General features: G+C 46.4%; 1 protein-coding gene across 1 annotated transcript in view; it reads left to right on the forward strand.

Annotated features, from left to right (window-relative positions):
* PTPRS (protein tyrosine phosphatase receptor type S) overlaps positions 1 to 14632 on the forward strand; it is a 270711-nt gene extending 256079 nt beyond the window's left edge. The window contains exons 32-35 of the mRNA XM_070944543.1: positions 946 to 1071; positions 4228 to 4382; positions 9265 to 9400; positions 10978 to 14632. Of these exons, the coding sequence (XP_070800644.1) occupies positions 946 to 1071; positions 4228 to 4382; positions 9265 to 9400; positions 10978 to 11046 (486 nt within the window). The 3' untranslated portion in view covers positions 11047 to 14632. The remainder of the gene's footprint in view (positions 1 to 945; positions 1072 to 4227; positions 4383 to 9264; positions 9401 to 10977) is intronic.
* Positions 14633 to 21533: the final 6901 nt, after the last annotated feature.

Below are 21533 nucleotides of genomic sequence, written 5' to 3' on the forward strand. Positions count from 1 at the left end.
CATCCCTTGAATGGCAAGCTTTGATTTCCGGGGTGTTGTTCTCCCAGGCAATGGATTAGTAGTGTACATCGAGAGGCCCAATCTCTCATCTTGATGTGTCTGAAATAGGGCATGAGGTTAATGGCACAGTTGTGGCCCTCCTCTTGTTTTTTTGGGGCCCTTTCCTTGCAGAAACTCCTGGCTGCGAATGGCTGTTTGCGTATAGCCCCATACACAGCTAGAAATGCACATGATAAATCCTTCAATTTAAATCTCGGATTAGATGATAGCCAAGTTTGGACTATTAGGAAGACAGCAGGGAAATTAGTTGTATATCTCCTGCATGGCATGTTCTCAACCCTCCTAAGTAATAGCTGTGTGTTTGTGGTTAGCAATAGCACTTATATACTACCTCACAGTGCTCTACAGCCGTCTCTAAATTGCCCCCCAACAATCTGGGTCCTCATTTTACTGACCTCGGAAAGATGGAAGGGCGAGTCAACCTTGAGCCGGGCAGGATCGAACTCCTGGCTGTGGGCAGCCTGCAGTACTGCATTTTAACCACTGTGCCACCATGGCTCATTGGTGCCCTCTGTCCCTGTGGCCGAGGGGCTAAACAGAGGAGCATAATAATAATAATAATAATAATAATAATAATAATAATAATAATAATAATAATAATAATAATAATAATAATAATAAAAAAAAAGAGAATCCCAGCTGCTAAACTTTGCTGACATGGAGTAACATGATAGTAACCGGTTTTCTTAAAATTCTAATTTTAACACTCAAATTATTTCCAAAGGGAATGCACATCCAGGCAGTTGGCTTTGAAGTAGGCAAGCCCCTCAAGGGAATTTTATTGCATGAAATACCTCAGTGTGAGGCTGATGCAGGTAGGGTCTGTATCTTTTTTTTTTTTTTTTGGCCAGCAGCAAATGAGCTTCTTTTTCTGTTGGTCCACAGGAAAAGTGCCATCAGTACTGGCCAGCCGAGAGGTCTGCACGGTATCAGTACTTTGTGGTGGACCCCATGGCTGAATATAACATGCCTCAATACATCCTCCGAGAATTCAAGGTCACCGACGCCAGGGTAAGCCAAATGCCAGATTCCCATCCCGTAACAGCTTTCCAGGATCAGACGGTGCTCAAACGTTGGGAAAGGAATTGGTCCTGAGTACAGATCGTTGGAAGGGGATCGGGTTGGCCATAGATCAGGCTGAACTGTGGGACCGTGTGGTCTACCTGTGTCCTGGATCGGTTGGGCTGTGGGTCTGTGTGATTGTCATCAGTGAGATTCCCTGGGGAGAAAAGATCTCTTAGGGATTTTTATTTTGGCATCCTCCATCTAGCCTCCCACGAGCCAAATATTGTTACAGCCCCAACTTTTTTATTTTTACATACTTAGCAAATAGTAGCCATTCCTATAACCACAAACCACAGGTAGTGCTTGACTTAAAACCATTCATTTAGTGACCGTTTGAAGTTACACCGGCACTGAAAAAAGTGATTTATGACCGTTTTTCATATTGACGATGTTGCAGCATCCCCAACATGGTCACGTGAGCAAAATTCAAACACTTGGCAACTGGTTCATATTTACGACAGTGGCAGTGTCCCAGAGTCATGTGATCCCCTTTTACGACCTTCTGACCAACAAAGCCAATGCTGAAGCCAGATTCACTTAACAACCATGTTACTAACTTAACAACTGCAGTGATTCACTAAACTGCGGTAGCAAGAAAGGTCGTAAAATGGGGCAAAACTCACTTAACAACTGTCTTGCTTAGCAACAGAAGTTCCAGGCTCAATTGTGGTTGTAAGTCGAGGACTACCTGTAATCCAATCAGCCCATCCCAAAGTCAAGATTTCATATTTTTTTTCCATCTCGAACACAAAGGCAGTTTCCAAGCGGAATTTGCCTTTAAGCCTGAAATGCTGCTCAACTCAAGTAACGTATCCCTTTATTTTCTGAGCAGTGGATGATGGTCAAAGCAGTTTACAAATACTAAAAGCACCGTCAGCCTATGTGGTGCAGCGAAGTTCTGAAAATAGCTCAGGCATTATCCTCACCCCCTCCGCACATTTCAGATTAAGGGGTTCTGCTTTCATATACATCTCCCTGTGTGACCGTCTAAAATAAGGAATAATTTTCTTTTCCCCCCCCCTTTATTATACCATGATTATCCAACCCCCCTGATCTCTATAACTAATCATCATTTTGTTTCAACTTGACAATTCTACAGAGAGAAAATTCAGAATGAACAAAAAGATTAAAGATACTTTCTAGTTCACCTGTTCCCCTGGGTTTCCTTCCCCTCCCCTCCCCCCTTCCTGGTTTTTCTTCAAAATTACACCACTGCAAATGCATAATCCACCCCCCCCTTCTTCCTAAACTCCCCTTTATTCCATCTGCATGAATTCTGGTATGAAATCATCAACCACCCCCCCCCCCCCCCCCCCCGTGCTTCCTCTCTCTCAGCGGTTTAATTCTTTGGAATGTATTTCCAAGGATTTCCCTGCTTCTGAAGGATATGAAAAGCCACCTGTGCCTTTTCTCTCTCTTTCTCTCTTTTTTTTTCCCTCCCTCCTTGGGTGACAGATAGCATGCCGTGTCACCCTGACCATTGCACATTTTTTAAAAAATTTCATTACGTTTGTTTCCTGCTCCTTTAAAGAAGTGCAGGAAACCCTTTTCTGAGCCATCGGCATGTCTCAGCCCAGAAATTCAGCAGAAATTCCAGAATTTCTGCTGAGCACCAGATTAAGGGTACCACCTTCTCTCACCCTGAGTGTCAGCCTCGTGCCAGACCTGAGAGGTAGGCTAAATTTGAGTGAGAATGACTTGCCCTTGAGTTTGCAGCAGGGGTGAAATCCAGCAGGTTCTGACAGGTTCTGGAGAACCGGTACCGGAACTTTTGAGTACTTCAGAGAACCAGCAAATACCACCTCTGGCTGGCCCCAGAGTGGGGTGGGAATGGAGATTTTGTAATATCCTTCCCCCAGGAGTTGGGAGGGAATGGGGATTTTGCAGTATCCTTCCCCTGCCAAGCCACACCACGCCCACCAAGCCGGTAGTAAAAAAATTTGGATTTCACCACTGGTTTGCAGCTAAGGAATGATCGAGACTGGACCTTTTGTGGTTTGTCAGAGCCTCAAATTGAGACCTTCGTTCCTTAATTAACAAATCCTCAGATATTTTTATTTTTTTTCCTAGATTTTTTCAGTTTGCCTCTCCTTTTTCAGTTGCATCCCTTTCTTTTGATGCTTCTGCTTTGTTGTGCTGATTTTTTTTTAAGGCACATAAAAAGGATGCAGCACTGGTTGTCAATAGAGTATGTTGAGTTTTCTGACACACACACACGCACAGACACACACACATACACACACAACGTGGCTATCCCTGGAATTCTTAACCTACATGTTTATGTAAAGTATCGATGTGACCAGCTAACCTAAATAAAGTGACTCTGGGCAGCTTACAAGTGAAAGCAAACCAAGGTTAAAGCAACAGTCGATAACATCAATAATGGGTCAGCTGGCTCACCGTTTTCTGATGAGCGCTTGGTTTATCCTGATTCCAACACCAGGGGAATAACCAAGTTTTAAAAACATTTCGAAATGCCAGCAAAATCAGGGCATGTTTTGTTTTGTGGATGGAGCCAATAAACGTTCTTGGAGGGATGAGATTAACCCCCCTCCCAAAAAATAAACTTTATTTGCACTAGAGAAGCAAAAAGCACATGGTTGGCAGAGGTCTCCAGTACAGGTAATCCTCAATTTACGACCAAAATTGGGACCAGAATTTCCATCGCTGTGTAAGACAGTTCCTAACTGAATCATGCTTGATTTTGTGACCTTTTGCCATGGTTGTTAAGCAAATTGCCTCAGTTGTTAAGTGAAACACATAGTCATTAAGCGAATCCAGCGTCCTCCACTGAGTTTTTCTGTTGAAAGCTGACTGGAAAAGGTTGCAAGTGGTGAACCCATGAACTTGGGACGCTGCAACTGTGACAAATACATGGTTGCCAAGCGCCCAAATTTCGATGACATGTCTCTGGGGATGCTGCGACGGTCACAAGTGTGAGGACCAGGCGTAAATAAGTCACTTTTTTCAGTGCCATGCTAAACGAATGGTTACAAGTCAAGGACTACCTTCATTCATTCAGTTTTGAGAACTTACTTGCTTTGCTCTGTTCTACTAGTTCTGTTTTTATACTTTCAAACCTTTTTTTAATTTTATTTCCAGGACGGCCAGTCTAGAACCGTGCGTCAGTTCCAGTTCACTGACTGGCCGGAACAAGGTGTGCCAAAATCCGGCGAAGGCTTTATCGATTTCATTGGGCAGGTGCACAAAACTAAGGAGCAGTTTGGACAAGACGGACCAATTTCGGTCCACTGCAGGTACATACAGCCAAGAAGAGACTGGACTGCCATCTGTCAAAAATGGTGTAGGGCCATGATGGCGAACCTATGGCACGCGTAGCCATATCAGTGGGCATGTGAACTCATTTTTGGGTCTTCTGGGCCCACCAGAAGTAGGGAAACAGGCTGTTTCCTGCCTCCGGAGAGCCTGGGGGAGTGGGGAAGGCTGTTTTCGCCCTCCCCAGACTCCTAGAGAGGCCCTGGAGCCTGGGGACAGCAAAAAACTGGCCTTCCAGTCCCACCGGAAGTTGTTAAATGGGCTGTTTTCGGCCTCCGGAGGGGTGGGGAAGGCTGTTTTCACCCTCCCCAGATTCCTAGAGAGGCCCTGGAGCCAAGTGAGAAAGAAAAACGGGCCTACCGGGCCATCGCGTGCCAGGAACAGGGAGAGGGAGGGTCATGCGCGGGGGCAGGGTGTATAGAACTATGGGTGTGGGCACGTGTGCGTGCAACCCACCACCACCACCACCCCTCCTGGCATGCGATAGCAAAAAGGTTAGCCATCACTGGTGTAGGGTCTGCTTGGACAGGGGGTTGGACTAGATGACCTGGGTTTTATACCCTCTCTGTCTTTGAACTTCCTGGGGCACAGGAAGAGTATCCTGATTGGTTGTCAGGCTCCCAGGGTGTGGGGGATCTTAGCTAGCCTTACTGGCTGATGTAAACTTCTCAGGTGCCACGTGGTGAGTTTCTGTTGCTAGATGGGTCCTATTGTGTTGCAGGTGGGATGCTGAGGCCTTAATGGCCCATTGACAAAGGTGGGGGGAAATGAATTTCTGCTTCTCTGAGTTTCTACTTCTCTTTCAGGGGAAATATTCTGCCTTTTTAGTATATCCTAAAATATTTCATTTTTCTAGGAGGGGTGGGTTTTAAGTTCTAACACTTCCTTTCTTTCTTCCTTCCTTCCTTCCTCCCTTCCCCTCTTTCCTTCTTTTTCCTTCCTGGATCTCCTCCCATCTCTCCTTCTTTTTCTTTTTCTTTCTTCTTTTCATTTCTCCTTTTCTCTCCCTTCTTGCACACTCAAATGCAAAAGGGGAAGCATTTGTCCTTTTGTTTGGTTTTTAGTTTGTTTTGCTAGCCCTCTGCCAGCAAAAACGGAAGTCGGGGTTAGGGTTAGTAACCCCTGTACTCCATTTTTGGCCTGGACGGCCTCTTGCAGCCCTCTGCCAGCGAAAACGGAGTTCAGGGGAGCCACGCGCCCTCCTGTGCTCTGTTTTCACTGGCAGAGGCACCGCGGGCCAGTCCTTTGCTATTTCCAGAGTAGCCCTGAGGGCCAGATCTAAACACCCTGTGGGATGGATCCAGGCCTTGAGTTTGACACCCCTGGTTTAGATAAAAGGCTAATGTGTCCATAGCAATCAGCAGCGGAAGAAGGTCATAAAAGATGCCGGCTGTAATTGTGCGAGCAAAGCAGGGTTTGGGTCGGGTGGTCCCTGCTCCCCTCTCGCCCTCTGGATCCTGCAGATGGCTCTGGATAGGCCCAAGCCCTGGCAGGATTTCTCCACTCACCCCGGACTCGAGCTGGAAAACTGGGCCATTCCCATTGCAGAAAGGCCGAACATTCCTTAAAATGGAGCATCTCTTAACGGCGAATTTCATTTTGCACAACAGGCATCGCTGACCTCTTTACCGCTCTCCATGCACGCAGATCGTTCATCCCCGAGAGTTTTAGTATTTCCCTTCCCCGGAGCTAAAATTATATCGTTGGGCTGTTCTGTTCTGCTCCTTCGCTTCCCCTCCGCCCACTTCTCCTAAAATATAAATTGTGAGCAGCTTTTAGTCCTGATTTCCAGCTCACCTGCAGATGAGCAAAGGAGCCCTTCCTCCATCAGTTTCCTTTCATTGCGAGGCTTGTTAATTGATAAAGGATTTCTTTGTAGAACAGAGAGGAACTAACTGGCTAAATAGCCCATTCAATGGTTAGATGCTGACCTCCTGGTAAATTGCAAAGCTTTAAATTCTGTTTTCTACAGCTCTGGGGAATAGGAGATTATAGCGGGCTGTTGTTTACCGATTGAGGAGAATTGGTAGCTCAGGGTTGAACTGTGGGGTCTTTGGTGCTCTCTGAACTTAGCTATTTTCTTGTAGATGTTTACCCAAATAGGTAGCATCATCAGTGCTACAACGGTGGGGTACAGAAGAGCAGGAGGGGCAGGAAGAGGAAGAGAAGGAGGATTGTGGGGTCCTTGGTGCTCTCTGAGCTTGGTGGTTTTGAATAGAATAGAATAGAATAGAATAGAATAGAATAGAATAGAATAGAATAGAATAGAATAGAATAGAATAGAATAGAATAGAATAGAATAGAATTTATTACCCAACTAGGTAACATCATCAGTGCTAGATGGGAGTGGGGTTTGTGGAGTAGATGAGGAGGAGAGGACTAGAAGGGGTGGTGGCATTTGCTCTCTTTTTATATACAAGTAGCTTGTATATAAAGCTCCTGTGAGTGTCAATGGGAATGTTCTTGCAGATGTTTCATCACCCAACTAGTACCATCACCTGTGCTAGTAGGGAGTGGGGTTTGTGAAGAGGAGGAGGAAGAGGAGGAGGACTGTGGCATCCTTGGTGCTTGGTGGTTTTCTTGCAGACGTTTCATTACCCAACTAGATAGCATCATCAGTGCTAGATGAGAATGATCAGATCACATTGGTCTCTGTTCACCTTTCTACTCCAAACTACTCAGAAAAGCATCTTGGGAACACAGAACCCATCCACCTTTTTCCTAAGATACCCCCAAAAGGTGGGGAGCCCTCCCAGCTTCCAGAAGATAAAATCCCCCAGACGTTGCTTGCTAATCTGTGATTAAGGCTTTCGGTGATTATGCATCAGCCAACAGATTAAGGATTCTCTGCCTGGGCTCGTGGGATTCCACCTTGGCACTGAGAGATCTGTCTCGTGGGTGGAGGACACCATCTGCTTCTCTACCTCTGCCCCTGGCTGGCTAAACCCGAAGAAATCTTGCAAATCCAGCCAAGGAACTGGCATGGGGGTAAATTGACAAGCTGCTGTAGCTCTTACACCCAGGTTTGCAGGTCTGCCTCTTCCGATTCATTCTCAGTTCTTTTTTAGGCAAGCTGCTTTCCCTTGGCATCCCCTGCCTCAAATTGGGAGGAGATCAGAGGACGCTGATTGCATAGGCAGCAGCATACGTAACTGCTTCCCAAAAGCTCTCCTGACAAAGAGCTAGAGATCTTTTGCACATGTTGATTTATTAAATTTAGACCCCAACCATCTCATTCTGAAAAGCTACTCTGGGCAGCTTAACAGTTAAAATGTTGACTTCTTTTTATCATTTTAAATAATAGAATAATAGGTCTTCTACTCCAGCTCAAGCAGGAGACCCTAAACCATTTCAGACAAGTGGCTCTTCAGTCTCTTCTTAAAAACCTCCAGTGATGGAGCACCCACAACTCCTGGAGGCAAGCAGTTCCACTGGTTAATTGTCCCCACTGTTAGGAAGTTTATCCTTACTTCCTGGTTGCCTCTCTCCTTGATTAGTTTCCATTCATTGATTCTTGTCCTGCCCTCGGGTGCTTTGGAGAATAGGTTGACTGCCTCTTCTTTGGGGCAGCCCCTCAAATATTGGAACACTGCTATCATGTCTCCCCAGTCCTTCTTTACTCTAGACTAGAGGTACCCAACTCCTGCAACCATTTTTCATACATTTTAGCCTCTGATCCCCTTATCATCTTTCTTGCTCTTCTCTGCACTCCTTCCAGGGTCTCAAATCTTTTTTATATTGTGGTGACCAAAACTGGATGCAATATTCCAAGTGTGGTCTTACCATAAATATAATAAATTATATTTAAATATGTTTAATATAATATAATAAAATACTGGAAGGGAATGGAATGGAATGGAATGGAATGGAATGGGATAGAATAGAATGGAAGGGAAGGGAAGGGAAGGGAAGGGAAGGGAAGGGAAGGGAAGGGAAGGGAAGGGAAGGGAAGGGATGGGATGGGATGGGATGGGATGGGATGGGATGGGATGGGATATCATCCGTTCCTTCCAAGCCAGGGGCTGGTGGGAGTTTAGTGTTTGCTTTTCTTCCAAGAAATTGATATATTTGAGATTCTTTAAATGAAGGATTTGGATGCACCATGTTATTGACCTCAGTACCTGCCAGAAAAGATGTTCCTAGGCTGGACTGAATTTAAGAGTCCTTGTATTAGCCATCATTGTGGTTGGGGGCTTTGAGTTCATTTGCAGGCTGATTAAGCCAAGGGCTGGCAGGCAGAGTTGGTGGGACTGTGCTATACTTTGCACTGACAGCTCATTAAAACCACTGTGTCTTTTCTCTGGATTCTGCCGCAGCTGTGGGAGGTAGCTGCTTTAAAGAGCGCTTTTCTTTTTTTTTTCTTTTTTTTTAATTTGATTTATATGCCGCCCTTCTCCGGAGACTCAGGGCGGCTTACAATGTGCTCAGCAATAGCCTTCATTCTTTTGTATATTTATACAAAGTCAGCTTATTGCCCCCACAAACTGGGTCCTCATTTCACCTACCTTAGAAAGGATGGAAGGCTGAGTCAACCTTGAGCCTGGCGAGATTCGAACCTGCAGTAATTGCAGGCAGCTGGTCTTAATAAGCTTAATAACAGGGTGCCTTAAACCCCTGTACTACCAAGGCTCTTATCTTTAAAGGTCCATCTCTTGCTTTCAGATCCAAAGGCCTCTTTCACCCTAATTCTCCTGTCTTGGCAACCCTTAGGGTTTCTTCCAGAAATGAGAGAACTTGTAGTCCAGCCTCTCTGGACTGAGGCAGCATGTCCACTTCATGCCTAGCTTTGCAAAAGAAGGCGCTAGATGGGTTTCCTCGCAGGCCCTCCACACACATCGATGTCCCTCTCTTGTCTCTTGGCAGTGCGGGAGTAGGCAGGACCGGCGTCTTCATCACGCTAAGCATCGTACTGGAGCGGATGCGCTACGAAGGGGTGGTGGACATCTTCCAGACCGTGAAGATGCTGAGGACACAACGGCCTGCCATGGTGCAGACAGAGGTGAGAAGGAGGGCTTCACTTCATGTTGGACCCACTCGAGACTCAGAAGGGTTGGGTCAGAGGAAAGAAGGGGGATCAGCGCTTCCCTTAGGACCCCCAAAAGCCTTACCTCCACCCCACCCCACCCTTCCCCTGGCCACATCCTTGCTTCAAAATGGTATTCAGCAGGTTCTGACCAGTTCTGGAGAACCGGTAGTGGAAATTTTGAGTAGTTCGGAGAACCGGTAAATACCACCTCTGGCTGGCCCAGCCCCCATCTATTCTCTGCCTCCTGAGTCCCAGCTGATCGGGAGGAAATGGGAATTTTGCAGTAACCTTCCCTTGCCACACCCACCAAGCCACTAATAAAAAATGTTGAATCCCTCCACTGGTGGAGATGACCTCTGCTGAGGGCTTCAGGGAGGAACCGTCACCCCTTCCCTGGAGGGTCCTTTCCTCCTGCAAAGTAGCAAAAGCCAGCAGGCATCATTTACATGTGCAGCCAGGATCTTCACTGGGGAACCCTCTTAGCACTCAAACAAATATTGGGCTGTGTTTTTCAAAAGAGTCAGGAAGAGAAATCCCTGGTGGGGTGAAAATAATTTGGGGCATGTTTCCAGGTTGTTGCATGCTGGTGGCAGGTCCGTCAGTGGATTCCTCGGAGGACAGGGACAAAACTGGCAAATCTGGGCACATGTGGCGATCAAAGCTCCACCCCTTTTGTCAAAATCTTGCCCATTTTTACCCCAGCTTTTTGTGAAATCTCACAAGATCCAGCTCTACCCTGCTGAATGCCTTTCAGTCCTCAATCCGTGGGTCTTTAGGATGCTCCAAGCTATTTCTACAAACCACGTCCTACAGATAGATGCCAGCCCAGGCAGGCCCTTGAGACTGGGGGAGCCCAGAGTTCGAATTCCCATTCGGCCAGGAATCTCCCAAATGTGACATGATTGAACCTGTGCTTTTTCTGCAGCCTGGTCCGCTATATAGGACTGTTGTGTAATCCAGTCAAATCAACCAGAGATCTTTGAAGCAGCGCCCACTTTACAGATCCAGTAAATAAGAACCTGTGTGGGTCTCCAGCAGCTTCATCCTGGCCTGTTATGCATTTGCAGGACAATTTATTTATTTATCAAAATCTATTTGGTGGCTATCTCGCTTTCACACAACTCTGGGCAGTTTACAATCCGATGAAATAAATTATAAAAGTTTAAAATAGTAAGACAATAAGATATCAGGCTACAAACATGGAGATGGTGAGTTCTAGTTCCGCCTTAGCCATGGAAACCAGCTGGGTGACTTTGGGCCAATCACCAGGAGACTGTGAGTTCTAGTCCTGTCTTAGCCATAAGAGTCGGCTGGGTGACTTTGGGCCAGTCCCTCTCCCTCGGCCCAACCCACAACACAGGGTTGTCGTGATGGGGGGGAAATAGGAGGTAGAAATTGTGGTGGATATTGAGTCATTTGTACAAATAATAAAGGCAGAATAGAAACAAATAAAATTAAGATGAAAGATACGTTTTATAAAATAAGCAATCAAATTGAGCCAACTCTGCCTGGCGATAAATAACCCCGGCTCTCCTTCCTTCCCCTCCCAGGACGAATACCAGTTCTGCTATCAGGCTGCCCTGGAATACCTGGGAAGTTTTGACCACTATGCAACATAATAAGGAAAAGGAAACTTTTCAAAAGCCATTCGTTGTGCAGACTCCTAACACTTTTCAGCCTGCAAGGCTCCTGTTTGAGCGACGCGAAGCTAGCCTCGACCTTTCTAAACACCTACAGACTGAATCAGAAAAAACGTTGCCTCCCTCATCCACCCGTTTCGGATGCTCTGCCGGGAAGGAGGCGCCAGGGGAGACCCCAGCAGCGACACCCCCCTCCTTCTCCTGAGGCGCCGCTGCATCTCCAAAAGGGACTTTCCCCCCTCCTCCCCCCTCTCAGCCTGTGTTTTGAAAACCCTGGAGCCCATCCCCAGGGTGGCTCCGAACCAGGGCGGGATTTTTTTTCTCCCCCCCTTTCTTTTCCTTCTTTTTAAGTGGCGAACTTGTTGTTCTTACCTCATCTGGTGTCGACGGTGTGGGGAGCACACGGACCGCGTGCAACTGAACCAGAAACCGTATTGAACCTTTTCTTATTGCAGCAGGCGCCGGCCTCGTCCACACACCTTGGAGAGCAACGGTCCGGTTGGGAAAAAAAACAAAAAACCATGGCCAAGAAGCAGAGAGATACACACAGACAGAGAGAGAGAGAAACCTAAAACAACTGATGGGGAGAATAGCAAAAGAAAAATTTGGCCACCACAAGTAACATTTTAGGGTTCGGTTGACGTACTAATCTTGCGGGCGGACTTAAAGGAAGCCACTTGAGGTGTGAAAAATTAAGAGGCAAACAAAAGCAAATTTTGCATCAGGTTGTGGGGTGGCAGGACTCCACACCAAGGAGGGTTTGGCAGTCCTGCGGCTTCTTTCTCAGCTTAGCTTCTCAAACACTTTTAACATTCCTCTTCTTTTACCAACCTTCTTAACCATGTCAAAAAACAAACCAGAACAGGCAATAAACACGTCCTCCCATGCCCACCTCCCCCCCCCAGGCATTTCACATTTTGCAAAAAAAAAAAAAAATCCGCAGTATTTGCCACACACCCACACGTAAACTAAACTCTGAATTCTGGAAATCTGCAAAGCGACAGTTCCAGGTTATCTTCTGTTGTCCGGATTTCAAAAGAGTTGGGGGGCCGTGGAGATTTGAAGTACATTTCACAAGAGTTCCAATTTTTGTTTTGTTTTTGTTTTTGTTGTTGTTTTTAGGAATTCTTCCCCCTGCTTTTCTGATTCCCTTCTTAGCCCATCCAAACTAGTCTCTCTCTTTTTTTTTTTTTTGTCTCCTCGTCGTTGCTCTCATTTATTTTTGTGGGTGTTTTAACTTCCCCCTTCCCTGATGCCAAAGAGAAAAATGGCAGATTTGAAGAGAGCCTGTGGATTTTGGGGGACAGAGGAAGCCCACGCGGGCTACCTTCATGTCCAAATTAGGGTCTTCACCTCTTAACAGAAAGGTACTTTCCATTCAAAATCCAGGCAGAATAAACCGACTGCAAAGGATTTGGTTTGTAAGGATTAGGTCCCACCACCGAGTGGCTTTCTTTTAAAAAGGTATCGATGTAACTCTTATAAGTGACATTTATTTCTTATTTTTATTTCCTGGGTCTCCTTTTTTTAATAGTGTAATTTTTTTTTCCTTTTTTTAAAAAATATGTAAAAATACAAAAGAATATCAGTCAATGAATTTACAAAAAAAAAAAAACCTACTTATTTGTTCATATTATGTTTAAAGACAAGTCTATTTTTTCACTGTAGAAATGTTAACGTGTAATGGTTGTGTGACATAAGAGAAACGCCGTGCAAAATAATTGCTACTTTTACATATTGCTTTTCTACCATTAAAAAAAAAAAAAAATATGAGAGGAGGAGGAGGAGGAGGAAGAGGAAGGAAAGGGTTCACTGCTCACATTTCAATGAAAATGTTGCTGCTTTTCTTCTTTTTTTTCCAAGAATTATGATGATTGTTGTTAAACTCTCTTCTGAGGCATTTGGGGAGCCTTGACTTTAAGGATCCTGGAGTGAATTGCCCCATTTCTCAATCTCGTCCAGGCCCAAAGCAAAGACCCCAAGCCCCCACCCCCAACCACGCTGCCTTTGCATCTAGAGAAGACCCTCCCAGGATCTCCCAGACCCCCCCCAGAAAAAAATCCAATTTAAAATCATCAGTGATGCTCTTTGAAAGTCCAGGAGGGGCTCAGAACATCTACATTTCTTGCTCCATAGGGGTTTTTTGGGGTGGGGGGGGATGGATGCCAGCTGGAACCTGTCCGGGTGGACAAAAACGCAGCTCCAAAGCTCTGTTCAGCCTTAAAAAACGGGGTGGCCTCAGGCCGGTCACTCTCTTGCTCTTAGCCTAACCTACCTCGCAGGGTTGTTGGGAGGAGAGAACCGCTCGGTGTGTATCCTTCGGAGGAAGGACAAGGGACCCTCCACAAATTGGCCTCTTTCCCCTGGCAAGGTGGGCGCTTCTCTGGATGAAGGCTGCCGAATCCTTAGGCAGTAAAGCACAGGCAGTCCTCCACTTACAACAGTTCATTTAGTGACCGTTCGTACTTACACCGACACAGAACAAAGTTACACTTTATGACCATTTTTCACACCGAACAACTTCCGTCGCATCCCCACGGTCGCCTGATCAAGATTCAGACGCTTGGCAACTGGTTCATACTTAACGACCGTTGCAGCGTCCCCATGGTCACGCGATTCACATTTGGATGTTTGACAACTGACTCACCTTTGTGACGGTCACAGTGTCCCCAGGGTCACTTGATCCCCTTTAGTGACCTTCCGGGCCAGCAAAGCCCGTGTGGGAAGCCACATTCACTTAACAACCATGTAACCACTTAACTTATCAACTGCAGAGATTCACTTAACGAGGGAACAAAAGGTGGTAAAATGGGGCCAAAACTCGCTTAGCAACTGTTTCATTTAACAACAAAAATTTGGAGCTCGATTCTGTTGGAAAGTTGAGGCCTGACCTGTAGATCTTTTTCCGAAAGGGATGGTCCATATGAGCAGCAATAGACACATATCACTATATATATATATATAAATATAGAAAAAGGTACGGTACCGAGCCAAGTCACGGCCCACCCCAGGGGTCCCCCCTCCATCCTTCCACCCTGTCCAGTCCTGGGTTCAAGTCCCCTTGTCGCTTCTGAGGGATCATTTCTGGGAACGACTAAACATCTGGGTTGAAAAACCTGAACCTGTTTATTATTCTTTTTTTTTTTTAAGGGGAGGGGGAAAGGCAAGGAAAGGGATTCTCCTGGCTTGATCAGAATGGTATTTTTAAAAAAATATCTCTCCCTATATATATATATATATTTGTGAGCTCTCCCTCCCCGTCTCGTTTGCTAAACTTTCTTTTACAGGTTTTGGACATTTGAAAAAGAAAAAGAAAAGCTTATTTTGGCAGGGCCGGGGAGGAAAAGTATGTGTGTGTATGTGGGGTGGGTGGGGGAGGCGGGCTGCCGAGGGGCCGGACGGGACCAGCTGCCCTTTTTTCTTTCCAATGGCCCTCCTCCCCTCCTTTCTGCGAAAGCGAGGCCCTGGCGCCAGCAGCCTGCGATGCCAAGCGGAAAACGGTCTGAAGTGGTCGCCACGCCACTCTGTATGTAGATATATATATTGACTTTGTATTAAAGGAAGATTGTCTGGAAAAAAAAAAAAAGAAAAACCACAAAAGTGTTGGAAAAGGTGTTTATTTGGGGGGGAGGGCGGGCGAAAAGGGGCCGAGAGGGAGGGAGGATGTGGGAAGGATGTGCCAAATTGCCAACCACCACGGGCAAAAAATATTCCAAGCGGTCACCCCGATCACCGAGCCTAGAATTGGGCAGAAATGTGTCTTGCCAACACTTCTTCCATTGCTAAAACGGGGGATTTGCTCGGGGGTCTCGGTGGGATTGCTGGAGCCCCTTGCAGAGAACGAGCGAGGTAGTTCCCTTCTCTGCCAATTTGGGATTTTGCTGGCCTCCACGATTTGTGTCACGATGTGACATCCATCAGGCCTGGAAGCCCATCTTTTGCATTGGACAACCGTTCTTCGTAAGTTGAGGTCCACGGCTGATCTACACAACCTCTCGAGCTGCTCTGAACAAGCTTCCGCTCACCCCCTTCCCCACAGCCTGCAGACCCCAGCTGTGGAATTAAACCCATTTACCAGGATGCCTTCCAACTCTAAATGTACCGAAAGAAACTGGGTTTGATAACCAGGGTTATCTCTAATTCTGGGAAATGTTGTAGTGTGAAGGCATCTAGTAGGGCTTTTCCTCTGACCCTTTTTGGACTAGTGTTTTTGTCAACCTCAGCAACTTTAAAGAGTACGGATCCCTATATAAAAGCCATACTTTTTTCATATCTATATCATATCTAGATTGCATTTGCAATTGAGGCCACCATGACAGTATAATGTCCTGGTCTTCAAGCTCTCCCTTCGATATTTAATTTCTCTTCAGTGTCCAAAATGTCTTTATATATCACAATTGTTTCAAACTTCACCAGATTTGGGTCTGCGAAGGCTTCCATCGTTGAGAGCCATACTTATTTACCGTACTTCCAAGATGGTTGGACTTCAATTCCCAGAATACCCCAGCCAGCGTGATTTAAAATAGCTGGACTCCCAACTCCCCGGAGTTCCCCAGCCAACGAACCTTGAAGATAGGTGAACTTCAACTCCCAGAATTCTCCCATCCAGCACGCTGCAGGCGGGGGGGGGAGAAATTCTGGGAATTGGGTGTCCACCCATCTTAAAATTGCTCAGGTCAAGTGTGGTGGTGCCGATATTGAATATAACCTAAAATTCTGCTTTTCTGCCAGCAAACCTTGAATTACTCACTACCAAAGTGGGCTTAACTTTCCACGCTGCAAAATAAGAGAAAGAAGGAAGAAAAATACCGCATTCTTAGTAAAATCTTGGGTAAGCACTATAGCACACAAAAGATTAGAAATTTGTGCGTCTTTTTACCCTCTTTTTACCCTTAACTTTGCAACAAAAGTCCACACGCACACAAACACACACACACCCATTTCCAAATCTGCCTCATTTTTAAAGCAGAAACTCTGAAAAAAACATCTCTACCAAGGGCAGAGTTATAATCTGATTTTCACCGACGTATGTCAAAAACCTGAATTTAAGAGGTCCTTCTGACCCAGACAGCCTTTTTGAGTTCTGCAAACAGTTAAAAAACTAAATTTATTTTAATCCCAAAAAAAAGGGACCAGGCTGTTCCCAATTTCCCTGGCTTTTATTTCCGCCGTAACTGGAAACGCACTAACAAAAATGTCAAGTTACCCAAACTGTCTTATTACTTTCCAGAAATTGGGACAGGGCCAAGGCGAGGAAGCATCAAATTCTTCAGTTTGTAAATTGTATTCCGGATAGTAAAATACAATACTTGGCAAGAAGTATCCAAAGTAAATAATCATGTGGGTAAAAAAAAAAAAAAAAAAAAAAGTCCAGCATCTTTTGTGCTCCTGATACTAATAATGGCTGAATAATGGTATTCAGCCGGTTCGGACTGATTCAGGCGATGTGGGCAGATTGCTATGGTGTCCAATTTAGCCACATATTTTAAGCTGGGCTCGTGTGCAAGTCACGCAGTGGTGAAATCTGAACCGGTTTGCTACCGGATCGCTGGTCACACATGCGCGCTGTGTGCGAAGCACGCGCTGTGCCGGCGCATGCACAATTCACACCAAACATGCACTGCACACGCATGCACATTACATGCCAAAAGGAGGCTTGGGAAGGTAAGTAGAACAGCGGGGGGGAATCAGCTGTGGCGCACGAACTTGGGAATCTTTTTAAAAACATTTTTAAAGCATTTTTTACTTCCGGTTCGGGCAAATGGGTAGTAAAAATATGCTTTAAAAAAGATTTTAAAAAAGGCTCGGACGATCACAGCTGTGCCGCACGATCGTCTGAGCCTCTTTTATTTTACTTTTTTAAAGCATTTTTTTACAATCTATTCGCCCAAACTGCTAGTAAAAAAATGCTTCAAAAGTTAAAAAAAATAACTTCCGACAGTCAGCTGAGTGACGTACAATCATCGGAACTTTTTTTTTTACTTTTTAAAGTGTTTCCGAAGAACCGGTAGTAAAAAAATGCTTAAAAGGTTAAAAAAAGAAAAGTTCCCATGATCGCACGTCACTCAAGCTGATCGTCGGAACTTTTTTTTTTACGTTTTTTTACTACCGGTTCGGTGAACCAGTAGCATTTTTTACTACCGATTCGGGCGAACCGGCCAGAACCGGTAGCATTTCACCCCTGAAGCCACACGTGCGAGCACATGCACAGAAGGCACGTGCTCACATTTTTGGTGCGCAGCGAACCGGTGGTAAAATTATGTGAAACCCACCTCTGGCTTACTATATAAGTAGTCCTCAACTTATGACCGCTTGCATACTTCTGGTTTTCAGTAAGCCTTGTCCAGAGTAACCTACAGATAATCCTCGACTTACAACAATTCGTTTAGTGACCATTCAAAGTTACAACAGCACTGAAAAAAGTGACTTAGGACCATTTTTCACTGTTACGACCTTCGAAACGTCCCCATGATCTTGTCATCAAATTCAGATGTTTGGCAACTGGCTCATACTTATGACCGTCGCTGTGTCCCAAGGTCATGTGATCCCCTTCTGACAAGCAAAGTCAATGAGGAAGTGAGATTCGCTTAACAACCGGGTGACTAACTAACCAACTGCAGTGATTCACTTAACAACTGTGGCAAGGAAGGTTGTAAAACGGGGCAAAACTCACTTAACAATGTCTCATTTAACGACAGAAACTTTTGGGCTCAATTGTGGTCGCCTATTATTATTATTTATTACAGCCCTACTTGATTATTTTCAATTCAATCAGATTTGTGTCACTAACAGAAGCAACGAAAATAGTAGCTCTGCCTCTGGGACAGTGTTTCTTAAACACTGCCACTTTAAGACGGAGGGACTTCAACTCCCAGAATTCCCCAGTCGGCATCCTGGGTCACAAGAAGCCTCACCCACCCAGTAGCAAAGTTGTATAAAACAGTGCAAAGCTGCTAAAAACAGACAGGGATCCATCATCCCCCCAACCAATACAGGTGGTCCTCATTTAGCAGCTGTCTCATTTACTGACCATTCACAGTCACAATGGAAAGTGATGATAAAAGGAATCTTACGACCATCCTTCCAGTGATGAGCTTCAGAGGTCGGTCAAGCGAAGGAAAGCTGAAGTCACCCGAAACAGAGTTGCGGTTTCACTTAGCGACCAACTTTCTGGTTCCAATTGTGGCCGCTAAAACAAGGACGAGATGGTTTTCATTTAGTGGGGAATGAACTTAGCTGAAAATCATAGGGCTCCACCAACTGCACCAATGGTGGGTTCCTCCCGGTTCAGTCCGGTTCGGCCGAGCCGGTAGCAGTGAGGATATGACGTCACCAAACCGGTTCTCCCCTCCCCCCGCCCTCCCACACCCCCACCCACGTTACTCTTACCTTTTATTTGGTCCCACCCCCAATCTATTGCTGCCTCCTGAGTCCCAGCTGATGACTAGAGGGAAAAAAACTGTTTAAACTCTTGTCGTGGGGCTTCAAAGGGCTGCCCTACAGCTGATCAGTGTTAAAAGCAAACAAATGAGTCGGGTCGTAAGTGCGAGGACTGGTCATAAGTGCGAGGACCTTCCAGAAATGACTCTGATCAGCTAGCCACGCCCACCTAGTCACATGACCTCCAAGCCACACCCACAAAATAAGCCACGCCCACAGAACAGGTAGTAAAAAAAATTAGAACCCACCCCTGATCTGCACCTACCCTCACAATGCCACCTATGTCCCATCTCATCGCCAGCCCAGCCTAATCCTAGTCCCGCCATAAAATGGGGTGTTTTCCCCTCTTCTGACTCCAATCTCCTGTTCGGATGTGCGAGAAACTCGAGACAGCCCACCCCACCTCAAACATCCCTTCCATTTCCCCCACCGCCTTGCCACAGTCAAAGTCATCGAGGCTTCACCGTCTCGCGAGCTCTCCGAATCGCCCCCAAACCTCCCACTGGAGACAAACCCACGTAGAAATCAACAGGCTTTGAGAGGAATCGTGGAACTTGTTCCTCGAGGTCATCAAGACCAACCCTTTCTCTTGCGGGCGACTCCAAATTAGGGCTGGATTTCACAGAGGTGGGTTTCACATAATTTTACCACCAGCTCGCCGCGCATTGAAAATTGAGCGCGTGTGTGGTTCGCACGCACCCGCACGGCTTAGAAAATGTGGCTAAATAGGACGGCATAGTGCCGGGGTGGGTACAAGTCGCCACTACCGGTTCTCTCCCCACTGGTTGGACTGCATGGCCTCAAGAGTCCTCCCCGCGCCCTCCACCTCTTATAAGAAAGCCGCTAAGGCATGGGTGTCAAACTCAAGGCCCGGGGGCTGCATCCGGCCTGTGGGGTGCTTAGATCTGGGCCGGATGGTTGCCCGGGAAACAGCGAAGGACCAGCCTGCGGTGCGAGCAGCCCTCCCGAGCTCCGGTTTCACCGGCAGAGGGTGGCAGGAGGCCATCGCAGCCGAAAACGGAGCTCGGGAGCCTGTTTTCGCTGACAGGGCACTCGAACCCCCACAGGTGCCCCCACTACGCATGACGTTGAGCTAGCCACGCCCACCCCAGCCCCCCAAGATCAACACAACCCTAATGAGGCTCTCAATGAAATCGAGTTTGACACCTCTGCTCTAAGGTTTTGAAGCCATCAGTCCTTTCCAGCGGTGGGTTTCCGATATTCTTACCACTGGTTCGTCCCGCATGTGTGCGCTCGTTTCGCGTTTGCGCACGTGCCTTCCACTCATGCGCCCGGCCTTCCGTACATGCGCTCTGCTTGCTCACGTGCCTTCCACGCATGCGGCCGGCCTCAAAAACCTGCCTAAATAGGAGAGTATAGCGCCAGGGAGTCAGGGGGCACCTGCGACCTTTGCTACCAGTTCGCCCGAACCGGCTGAATACCAAATCTGGTCCTTTTCCCTTCATTTTCTCACACACACACACACACAGACACAAACATACACACAGACAAACAGGGCCTGCTGCCTTTTTTGGCAGGCTGGCCATGCTCTTCTTCTCACCGGCTGCAGTGCAGCCCTTGGGCCGGTTGCATGCGAGTTTATTTTTATTTTATTTTATTTTATTTATTTTTTTCTGCAAAGGTTGTTTGGCGGCCTTCTGCGCCTCAGGATTAATTCATGCCTTGGATGCTGGGCCCGTAATATATTATCTCCGCAATGGATGCGAGGCAGCTGTTGCCGCTGTGACGCAGCCGGTGGACATGATGGAAGCCCCTGCCTCACGGATCAGGAATCCGCAATGCGATAAAGCCTGCGGCGTTGGAGGGGGCCAAGGGAGGACATCCAGCCGAGCCCCAAGACTTTATATCCTGTTTAGACTCACCACAATAAGCAAACTCTCAGCCACTGACACCAAGGACAAGCAATTCGAGCTTTGAAACACAATGCTAGCTGCCAGAACTGAAATATAGGTTGCCTTACGACTATAATCGAGCGCAGAATTACGGCAGTAAGTTGTGCCGGTCTTCTTCCTTCCTTCCTTCCCTCCTTCCTTCCTCTCCCTCCCTTCTCCTATTTTTTCCTTCCTTCCTGCCCTTCTTCCTTTCCTTTCCTCCTTCCTTCCTCTCCTTTCTCCCATTTTCTCCTTCTTTCCTTCCTTCCTTCTTTCCTTCCTTCCTTCCTTCTTTCCTTCCTTCCTTCTTTCTTTATTTCCTTTTCTTCCTTCTTTCCTTCCCTCCTTCCTTCATCTCCCTCCCTTCTCCTATTTTTTCCTTCCTTCCTTCCCTTCTTCCTTTCCTTTCCTCCTTCCTTCCTCTCTTTTCTCCCATTTTCTCCTTCTTTCCTTCCTTCCTTCTTTCCTTCCTTCCTTCCTTCTTTCCTTCCTTCTTTCTTTATTTCCTTTTCTTCCTTCTTTCCTTCCTTCCTCCTTCCTTCCTCTCCCTTCTCCCATTTTTTCCTTCTTTCCTTCCTTCTTCCTTCCTTCTTCCTTCCTTCTTTCCTTCCTTCCTTCCTTCTTTCTTTATTTCCTTTTCTTCCTTCTTCCTTTTTTCCTTCCTTCCTTCTTTCCTTCCCTCCTTCCTTCCTCTCCCTCCCTTCTCCCATTTTTTCCTTCCTTCCTTCCCTTCTTCCTTTCCTTTCCTCCTTCCTTCCTCTCCCTTCTCCCATTTTCTCCTTCTTTCCTTCCTTCCTTCTTCCTTCCTTCTTCCTTCCTTCCTTCTTTCCTTCCTTCCTTCCTTCTTTCTTTATTTCCTTTTCTTCCTTCTTCCTTTTTTCCTTCCTTCTTCCTTCCTTCCCTTCTTCCTTTCCTTTCCTCCTTCCTTCCTCTCCCTTCTCCCATTTTTTCCTTCCTTCCTTCTTTCCTTCCTTCTTTCCTTCCTTTTTTCCTTCCTTCCTTCTTTCCTTCCCTCCTTCCTTCCTCTCCATCCCTTCTCCCATTTTTTCCTTCCTTCCTTCTTTCCTTCCTTCCTTCCTTCCTTCCTTCCTTCCTTCCTTCCTGGTGGATATTTTCAAGGCCAAAAGGCAAGGC

The sequence above is a fragment of the Pituophis catenifer genome, unplaced genomic scaffold, assembly GCF_029215685.1.
Source record: "Pituophis catenifer annectens isolate HBS135680 unplaced genomic scaffold, rPitCat1.0.hap2 SCAF_1, whole genome shotgun sequence".
In the NCBI taxonomy this organism is placed as follows: Eukaryota; Metazoa; Chordata; class Lepidosauria; order Squamata; family Colubridae; genus Pituophis; species Pituophis catenifer.